Source organism: Pagrus pagrus (genome assembly GCF_965226575.1).
Source record: "Pagrus pagrus genome assembly, chromosome: 1".
NCBI lineage: Eukaryota > Metazoa > Chordata > Actinopteri > Spariformes > Sparidae > Pagrus > Pagrus pagrus.
Window position 1 is genome coordinate 15,802,863 of NC_140185.1, and position 9,850 is coordinate 15,812,712.

General features: G+C 42.3%; 1 protein-coding gene across 2 annotated transcripts; it reads left to right on the forward strand.

Moving 5' to 3' along the window:
• Window positions 1-2,368: 2,368 nt before the first annotated feature.
• Window positions 2,369-9,625, forward strand: e2f8 (E2F transcription factor 8). Of its 2 annotated transcripts, none has more exons than XM_084352096.1 (13): window positions 2,369-2,707; window positions 3,979-4,230; window positions 4,330-4,483; window positions 4,803-5,120; window positions 5,414-5,575; window positions 5,756-5,893; window positions 6,112-6,318; window positions 6,416-6,497; window positions 6,905-7,349; window positions 7,494-7,760; window positions 7,870-8,005; window positions 8,122-8,456; window positions 8,789-9,625. In XM_084352096.1, exons 2-13 carry the CDS (start codon window positions 4,060-4,062, stop codon window positions 8,954-8,956), a joined length of 2,583 nt encoding a protein of 860 aa, XP_084208222.1. In that variant the 5' UTR covers window positions 2,369-2,707; window positions 3,979-4,059; the 3' UTR covers window positions 8,957-9,625. The 2 variants fall into 2 exon arrangements, with proteins under 2 accessions (XP_084208222.1, XP_084208223.1); XM_084352097.1 differs by lacking the exon at window positions 2,369-2,707 and adding an exon at window positions 3,369-3,484.
• The last annotated feature ends 225 nt before the right edge of the window (window positions 9,626-9,850 follow it).

Here is a 9,850-nt window from a genome sequence, read left to right on the forward strand (position 1 = left end):
AGGAACAAATCAGCTCAAAACAGCCCATCTGGCTTCAGCCCCAGTACATTCTGACACAGGGCCAATCTGCAGTGCACTGTGCAAGGCTGTACAATCAGCAGGGTTTGCATTTCTTCATATTGTGCTTAAATGGTGAAAACAAATCTACAACTGAGAAAATTACTCAAACCCACTAACACGCAGTTAATCTGTGACACTTTGCGACCCTGGGCTTCTGTGACAGTTGCTTGGTATTCAAGGCTCGCAGCAGCGTCCCTCCATTCTCCATCTCTTATTTTGCGCTGCTTCTAGTTCCCTATAAGCAGCTAAACATCCTTTAGGAAATACCCCAACACTCAAAATCATGCAAACCCACATTTATCACAATATATTCAAAGGCTTTGGGGAAAAAAATAAATGTTTATTTGGTTATTACTGTATTATCTGGTTACAGCATGCAGCCATGATTCAGGATTCACAGCTGTCCTAAACTGGAGAGTAGTGATTTGTTTCCCAGCACCTCTTCCTCCGCATCGTCCTGTCTTTCTGCAAGAGATCAAATCCAAAAGGCCAAGGATCATTTTGTCATGTTACCTACATCCTTGGGCTACTTTGTTTACAACAGCTTAAGTGAATATGGATCTCCTTCTCTGTCAAAGCTAAGTTCTCACTAGGGCAAATGAGATGGTGTGGTAAACCTTAATTTAATCTCTCACAGTTTTTATGTGTTGGTTACAGAGCCTTCTCCATTCAAAATTCAGCCACCACAAGCCACATGAATCATGTGTTTATGAGTGTTTATGTATTGTTCATGATGTCTTTAATTCATACATGATTTTTCTTTTTTGTTTATTTGCTGCCCATAACCATTGAGTCAAGTCCGCATAAGAAGCATGTGCCATTTTGTGTGCCAAATTGAAATAGAGTAGAAACTAGTGCTGTGCAGATCAGGTTTTGATAGAGGTGGAATATAACTAAGTACATTTTTGAGGTATGTCTCTGTGTATTTTCCTTTCATGCCACTTTCTGCTCCACCCAACTTTTTTCCTCCACTACAATCATCTAAGAGTTTTGATTGACAGTAGCACTTGGCCCACTATTTACTTTACTGATTATGAATTTTACTACCAAAACAACTTCAATTTGCACTACCCAACCATGTTTAGAAGTGCAGCTGAAACAATTAGATTAATCAATTGATTGACCGACATGAAATTACTTGGCAACTATTTTGCTAATCGTTTCATTTTTATGTAAAAAAAATTCATGGCTCCAGCTTCCCAAATGATTTGCAACTTTTCCTTTTAATTATTTCAATATTTTTAATAGTTTCGGGCCAAAAAAAACAATCATTGTGAAAATGAGAAATAGAGTCGGTACAATCGACATTTATTAACTGCATATGAAGTTTTGGGCACAAAAAACGTGCCCAAAACGTCAGACATGAAACCAGAACAGAGACACACCTAACAAGTACCTGCACAGAGGGGTCACCTGACAGGTCATATGACTACAAAAGTGAACAAAATATATCAAATACTTGCACATATTCGACAAAAGATATGTGCAATTAACCCTGTTAAATACAACGTATGTACAATGTTTTAATCCACCAAAATTCTTTTAGTTGAAAATCATATTATTATGGTCAACTGAGGGTAGAAAACCACTAAGCATGTTAAATATTAAACATAATGCATAGGGGGGAAAAGCATGTACAATGTCCCAGAGCACTGCACATATATACATACATACATACATACATACATACATACATATACACTCACAGCTCCATGTCAATGAATAAAGCATAAGGCCTTAAGTAATAGGGTTAAAATCTGCAGATTAATCCATGATTAAAATAATCAATCTTGTATTAAATGGTTCAAATAAGCTCCATCTTAACCACATAAAACAGCAAAATCATGCCTTTACATTAATGCATGAGTAATAATAATTTAATGATAAGATATATAATAGAATAACAGTTGCAGCAGCCATTTTACTTTTAATTACAATACTTTATACTTACATACTATTACTTGTGTAACATTTCCAATGCAGCACTTTAACGCTACAGTTTCTACAGTGTGGTGAGCCTGTTAGTTGCTGCTGGTGGATGGTCACTGGGGGCCCAGGAGCAAACTGCTCCCCAGGGACCTGTAAAGAGTTAATCCAGCCATATGTTCCCTGTAGGATTACTGTAGGCTCCATGATCATGACAGATTCAGATCTCAATAACAGAACAATAATCTGAATAGTTCGTATCACTTTGGCCTCACACTGAATTAGTTCACCATCATTATGTCAACCTGTACTACAGATGTGGGGACATACAGTATCTGATGATCTGGGCCCGCCTGTTTTCCCCGCAAGGAGGAAGTGCGGGGTTGGAGCTGGGTTGACGTCAGAGCGCATGCTCCGACTGGGCGGGCCAAATAATGACGAGGGGTCACCGACACAACTGGGCAAACTTTTCACCACTGTAGAAAAGTTGACCAAGAGGGCCACTGCCGGGGAAAACAGAAAACTGAGAGCTGCACACAGCGTGTACTATTGCACGTTAGGCTTTGACGTATCTTTGCGTGGAAACTCGAGGCCTTGTGTTAAAAATCCACGTTTTAGCGCTCGGACCTGCCTTTTGGAAATAACGTTCCTGATACCCACAACACAACACCGTGACGATGGGACGTTTCTTCTAGAGGAAGGCTTGTTTTTCGGATTTGGGGTAAGTCTACATGTATCTGTGCAATCAGTCTAGCTAACGTTTTGATTAGAAGTCTTAAAATTGTACGTTCAAACTAACTACAGCTTTGGTTTCGGCGTCGCTGGGTTACCGCCTCCTCTGCGTAAACTGCTACACTTGCAGGTCGTGCAACGTTGATATCGCAACACTGAATTAATTAAAACAAAGCTGCTGATGTGCGGAAAAGTTTCTAGATTATCCGGTTTCACTGTGTTTTGTTATGCAAGTTAACTTAAACCCTGAACCTTGCCAGACGGCGGGCGCTCGCCGCTGTCTGCGTGACAACAAACGTTAACTTTTGGGGGAACTTCACGCTTTTTAAAACGTGTTATCGTATAAATGAAACCTTCTCCTTGTAGTGATGCTTCAGGCTTTTACAACCACGTATGAAAGTTTAAAGCGAGCTGCCGGCTGGTACCGCACAGACGTTCCGCGCCAAGGATTTCAAAAACAGTTTACCTGCGCGGGACAGTCTTCCCACTTCCGCTACGCTATCTTGCGCGGCGCTCCGATTGGCTGATTCTAACAAAAAGGGCGGGACCGCTGCGTCCGTTGGGCCCGGCGATTCGATAGAACGTACGTCAGTTACCGCCAATAAAAAATCTGGTGTTTTTATTAGATTTAAACTGATTTTGTGATTAATCTTAGCATGCGTGAACGACACGGAGCACTTTAATCTCTAGTTTAATTATCGGTACATTGTTTTTACGCTTTTTTTTTAAAATGTTGGTACCCGACAAGTATTTCGCCCAATAAGCGGTAAGACTGCCTGTGAAAATACTGCTGCAACAACTTTATGTAGCAGTGATGAATGAATTAATACAGTTAGCTCAAGCAATAGCTTTCGACTAATGGTACTAATTATTGCGGTGAATAAAATGCAATATAAACTAGGACAAATATTTTCAAATGTAACAATGTGAACTAGTTTAGGTTAATAGTTAACTTAGAGGTCAAGGTAAAATGTAGCCAAGTTAAGTGTGTTTGAAGGTTTTAAAGTTATTCAAACTATCTTCAGATCGCTCCTAAAATGAATGTCATTATCAGGAGGATTAGCGAATATGATCCTTATTATATTCCTATGATAAGGTGGAAAATATACAGAATGTAATATCATATGTATATATAATCTAATATGGAAAATATAAGTACAGAGCTTGAATCTGTTTCTCTCATAACTTATTCACTTTTTGTCATGAATCCTAGCATACCTCAGTAGATATGAAGTGTTTTATGTTTTTTCCCCCCTCTAGGATGATGGCTTTGTAGCAGCAGCAAATACTCAGAAGAAATTATTTGGTTAGTGTGCAGTGTTAACGGAGAACCATCCAACCATGGGTCCCCTCACTACACCTAAAAAAGGAAGGGAAGCAGGTTCAGTTGATCCCTGGACGCCCACCTCCAACCTTAAAATGCTCATCAGTGCGGCCAGTCCTGACATCAGGAACCGGGAGAAGGAGCTGTGCATGGACAACGACGGGCGGGAAGGCGTCGACCCTACACAGGTACAACAAAAGAAAACCTAGTGCTAAAGCAGGATATACACTTTGATAAGTTCAAATGAACTCATTTCTTATCTGTTGTTTTCTATTATCTTCCCATAGGACACTGAAAATGGAGAAGAGTCTGAGAAATGGATCAGCAGGAAAGACAAGAGTCTGGGTTTGCTCTGTCACAAATTTCTCTCACGTTACCCAGATTGCCCGAACCCTGCCCTCAACAACGACATCTGCCTGGATGATGTGGCCACTGAGCTCAGTACGTCTTCTAACAACTTTTTGTCATCTTAACAAATTCAATTACACAATATCCAACCACAATGATCACAGTACATGTCAGATACCTGATAGCTTATGGTTGCTTTCATTACTCTTCAATTTGTATTTTTTGTTCCTGTTTCATTGGTCAGTTAATGATACCACTAGTAATCATGAGGAAATGATGTTTGTCTGTTTTATTCTCATATGACTTAGTACTGTTGGTTTGAGTTTCTTTAATGTGATCAGTTCTTTTACTGATAATGATACTAGTTAATGTATTAACTTGAGGCAATTTGTTTTATGTGTTTTCTGTACAGATGTAGAGCGCAGGCGCATCTACGACATCATGAACGTGCTGGAGAGCCTCCACATGGTGAGCCGCTCAGCCAAGAATCGCTACACGTGGCACGGCCGGAGCAAACTGGCTCAGACTCTGGCCATTTTAAAGCAGGTGGGCGAGGAGCATCGGTACGGCCAGCAGATGCAACAGATCCGGCAGCGTCTCCTGGATAAGGAGTTCGAGTTTGACGGGGAGGAGAAGGAGAACAAGGAGGTGGTGGTGGACCCAGAGAGCGGGGAGCAGGGGCAGAGGGAGCTCTTCTTTGTGGAGCTTCCAGGAGTAGAGTTCAAAGCAGGTGATGATCTGGAGTTCTGTTTGTTAGATTTCAGACCTGATTACTTTAACAGTTTATACATACTGTATCAGAAGTAAGTGCTAGATCTGATCTATTTTTGCCCTTTTGGTTATTCATGGGTCTCCACAAGCAATAAAGATCTTTGAAAAGTATTTACTGACCCTCCTGAACAAAAGATTTTAATAAGAGAAAAGTCACACACATGTTCTGGACCTCATTTTGTTTATAGTTATTATTTCTTGGTTTAATGGCACAGTAATCAGATTTTCTAAGTTCCTATTTGTCTTGTCCAGCCTCTGTTAACAGTCGGAAGGACAAATCTCTGAGGGTGATGAGCCAGAAGTTTGTCATGCTCTTCCTGGTGTCTAATCCCCGGGTTGTCAGTTTGGACGTGGCAGCCAAGATTCTGATCGGAGAGGACCAGGGTGCAGATCAAGACAAGAACAAGTTCAAGAGTGAGTACTGAGCCCGTCAGATAGAATTTAAGGCTCATCTTGAAGAGCAGTTGACTTGAGGCTATTTGAGTGCCAATATATTCAACATGTCTCATGTTTTTCACAAATAAAGCAGCAGATGTTACAAAGATGTCAAGACCTCAGTATGTATAATCTTGCTGTTTGCTAATGTGTTTGCAGCCAAAGTGCGGCGGCTGTATGACATAGCTAACGTGCTGCGGAGCCTGAAGCTCATCGAGAAAGTCCACGTGACAGCAGAGAGGGGGAGGAAACCAGCCTTTGAATGGGTCGGCCCAGAAGAATTCCCACAAGTCAAAGGTATCACCGGACCTCTTTTCCCATTTAGTTCGGGTTGTTAGTATTTCGGTTCAATGTTGGGAGGAATTTAGGACATGGCATCAAATTAATATTCATGTCTTATGTACAAACTGCTTTATGAGTTGAAATATATTAACACTAGATGCCAGAGTTGCTGATAGTGTGTTAAAAATTTGACCTCATCATTTGACAGACTAAACATTAAATTCTCTTTTCAGACCTGGAGGAATCCACATCCAAATGCCCACCCAAGAATAAAAGCATACTGGAGTCCCGTTCGTCTGTAGAAAACTGTGCCAAAAAACTTTTTTCGTCACCCGGAGCTAAACGCAGCTTCACCCGACACCCCTCCCTCATAAAGCTGGCCAAGAGCATTCAGGAAGACCGCCGCAAGATCAACTCAGCCCCAAGCAGTCCTGTCAAGAGTGAGTATAGAGACTGTTTCTTCATACAAGGTTACTATTGTGCCGTTTGTTTATTAATGACCTGATCATGTCAAATCTTGTCCTCTACCGTCTTCAGGCGATTCATCAAACAGTGACTTCCCAAACAAAATGGCCCAACTTGCTGCCATTTGTAAGATCCAACTTGACCAGGAGTCAGTGTAAGTTTGGTTCCATTCACACTGTTATTCATAACTGTTTAGGCTTCTGTAAATCCAGTCTGCTGCGTTTGTCTGTTAGTGGAGCTGATAAGGCTGGTAAGAATGCTGCCGTCTATACAGTACTGTATGTTAAGCTCCCAGGAACAGCATGACTTGCTGTTAGTCAAGAAACAACAAAGCAAACTTGAATAAGAAAAAGATGATTTGACCAAAACTTAGTCTTAAATTTGTTTGAAATTGTCTTGAAGAGGTCTTCAAGAGCATAAAACTTAATTGTCCGATACCTGTAGACGGCCCAAATCTAGAACAAGGGAATATATGGCAAGTTCAGCTCCCAACCATAGATTTTATAAAAAGGTTGTTGTTGATTTTCAGAGTGTTAATTAAGCATCCTGCTTCTTTTCCAGGGCTGGACCTAAACATCCAAAACCTGCTGCTGTGAGGGTAGAGCCGACCTCCTCTGGTTCAATGGAACCGCCTCAGGCACCGTCACTAACTCCAACCCAGGAGCTTGGAGTCAACACTACTGTTCACCTCACCCCACACACCCCGCTGGCAGCGCTGCCTGCGGGCCCTGTCGCATACATCCCTGCACAGTGTTCATCCCTGATCCCTGTGTTGTTACCTCAGCAGCGAGGGGGCGGGCCCTACGCCGTGTATTTGCAGCCTTCTTCCCCTAGGCCGAACCCTCTGGCCAGGCCGCAGCCATCCAGCTTTGCCGTGCGCTCTATGACCTTTGAGGATAAGACTGGGCAGAGCCCGACGGGCCAGTATACGCTTAAACGGCTGCGTTCAGATTCGGTCTCAGAGAGCAGCCCCTCCAAAGCCAAGAGGACAGACCCCAACTTTAAGGTAAAAAAAAAAAAAAAAAATGAATAAACTATTTGAGCATCTACATGGTAGATTTATACAACCATCTGAGTGGTTAGAGGAAAGTTTTTCTTACCTAAAACATTTTAAAATGCTTTCCTCCCTCTTCTAATCGGCCTCCTGTAGGACACCTCTCCAAAGCTGTGTGAGATCCTGCAGGCCCGCCTGAAGGCCCATCGCACCACTCAGCTCTCAAGCCGGCCCTCGTCTCGCGCCCTCCACCTGGACCCAGAGTTTGTCAACACCCCTGGTGGTGCCGCAGTCAATCAGACGCTAGAGCAGAGCTTGGAGACCTTCCTGGACAGAGAGGACAAGATGGCAAACTCTGACACTGAGGCAGGGTTAACACCGGTTAGAGCTGTGCCCCTAACGCCAGGACAACTCCACACGGAGGTAAATGCGCAAACACTAACTTGGCTTCACTTAACAGCAGAAACGCATTTCAAACTTTGTTGTCAGTCGATTCAACAGCAGTTCATGACATCTGTTTCTCTGCATCCAGACTTTAGTACCCGCTGGATACCTCATCCCAATCTCCCAGCAGTCCTTCATCAGCGACAAGGAAGTTCAAGTTTCATGGAGAGAAAGCAACAAGGCTTCAACTCAAACTTACAACATCTACCAGACACCCACCGCAGGTAAATATGTCACCAAATGTTTTAAAATATCTCAAATTACTTTTTAAAAACTGTAGATTACAGTAAGGGTCCAACCTTAATGGAGGGACTGAATCGTTTTATTTTGTCATAAACAGGCTCCAGACCTTCCCTGGCCCAGGAGATTACACCCACCAGCATTCGCCTTCACAAACCCACTACTGCCTCACCACAAGTCCTTCAGCAGGCCCACCGCCTCAACAGTCCCAGTCCTGCCATCCTCAACTTCACCCTTCAGAACCTGGGTCTGATCTCAGGAAACAGCCCAGGAAACAGCTTCACTGTCCCTCAGACTCCAGAGTGTGCCAGCAACACCCTGCCCAGCCCGCTGGCTCTGCAGCAGAGAGGCATGGTCTTCATCAAACCCGTGTCCCCTGTGCCCATCCAGCAGTCTGTAAACGGACAACCAGTGGCTCTGATCAGTGTGCAACAGGTAGAGAACAAACAGTTTTACATCTTCTGTGATTCTGGAGGAGTAATGGTACTCGACTCATAGTGCCACGACTTTATGGAAATGAAATACTCTTTTATGTTAGACATCAACTTGTCAAGAAGCTGACAAGTTGACTGAAATACTTGACAAAGGATTCAGAAAGAAGTTTTGAAATCAATTCATTTGCAGATAGTTATGTGTTGAAATTTTGAGCAATCTGTATCTACCAGCAGTTTTCATGAGGACTGTTTGTTGGGAAGAAAGTAGTTCCAGGTTATTTAGTAACACTAACACTAAATTTAGAGACTAACTGACCACTGTCTGTTGTCCAGCCTCTGATGACCACCCCCAAAGGCACTGGACTCCCCCCGCACAGCTTCTTCCACACACCGGTCCCACTCTCCCCTCTGGCTGCCATGGTAACCACCGGTGGACACCTGGCCGCCAAAGCTGTTTACATCCCTCAGAGAAAGCTGGACGTTGCCACTGAGGACTCCTGAAGGGAAACCCCCTGATGTCTGTGTACATTGTGTGTGTGTGTTTGGGTGTTTTGTGTTGTGGGTTTCTATCGTTTATCATTTTACAGTCTTCATTACCTCTGAACTTTTTCACAGCGGACTCACTGCCTCCACTCACAGCCCGCTTTAAAAATAGCTGCCATGCAGACTTCGACTGTGTCCCAGTGGACACGTGGGAACTTGATTTCTAAGCAAGTTCAGCAGATACTCATGAACACTATTGTCATGCTTATTGGGATGCTGGTAGGATTTAAGTTGCAAAATCTAATGGAGGGACTTTTGATTTCTTTTTTTGTTTGTTTGTCTTTAGTTACTTCAGACAACGATTTTGTTTTTCTTTTAAATTACCAAGAGTAGTAAAAGTCAACTATAAAGAACAAGTCAGGTGGATGTTTTTGACTGAAAGATGAGTTTTATTGGCAACATCGTTGATTGATCATTTTGTGAAATGATCTTTGCACATATGTACATGTTAACTGTTACTCCTGTTCAAATGGAAATGTCAAGAAATGTGAATATGTGATTCATTTTAAGACTAATCATACATTTTGATAAGTTTAATTTATAAGGAAATTACCTTCATGTTTGATGTACTGCTAAATGTAAAATGTTAATTGAATTTTAAAACAATACATTTTTGTAAGAACATCACGTGACATTCATGTGTGTTTTGGTCTGCAGTGACAATCCTTCACAACTTTTGGATCGGTATAAGGATGGACATAGCTGCTATTAAAGAGGCCTTTTATTATAGAGTAACTGATTGTATAGTCAGCAAAATAAGAAAAATAGTGAAGCACGTTCAGATGACATCTCCAAATTGCTTGTTTTGTCTGAACAATGGCCCAAAACTCAAAGATACTCAGTTCACAGGGG

Excerpts from the sequence above, each read along its gene's own strand:
- e2f8 (XM_084352096.1), top strand. The coding sequence starts at position 4,060 with ATGGGTCCCCTCACTACACCTAAAAAAGGAAGGGAAGCAGGTTCAGTT. Across the intron at positions 4,231-4,329 it reads AAGGCGTCGACCCTACACAG|GACACTGAAAATGGAGAAGA; the intron begins GTACAACAAAAG and ends ATCTTCCCATAG. Across the intron at positions 7,350-7,493 it reads GGACAGACCCCAACTTTAAG|GACACCTCTCCAAAGCTGTG; the intron begins GTAAAAAAAAAA and ends GGCCTCCTGTAG.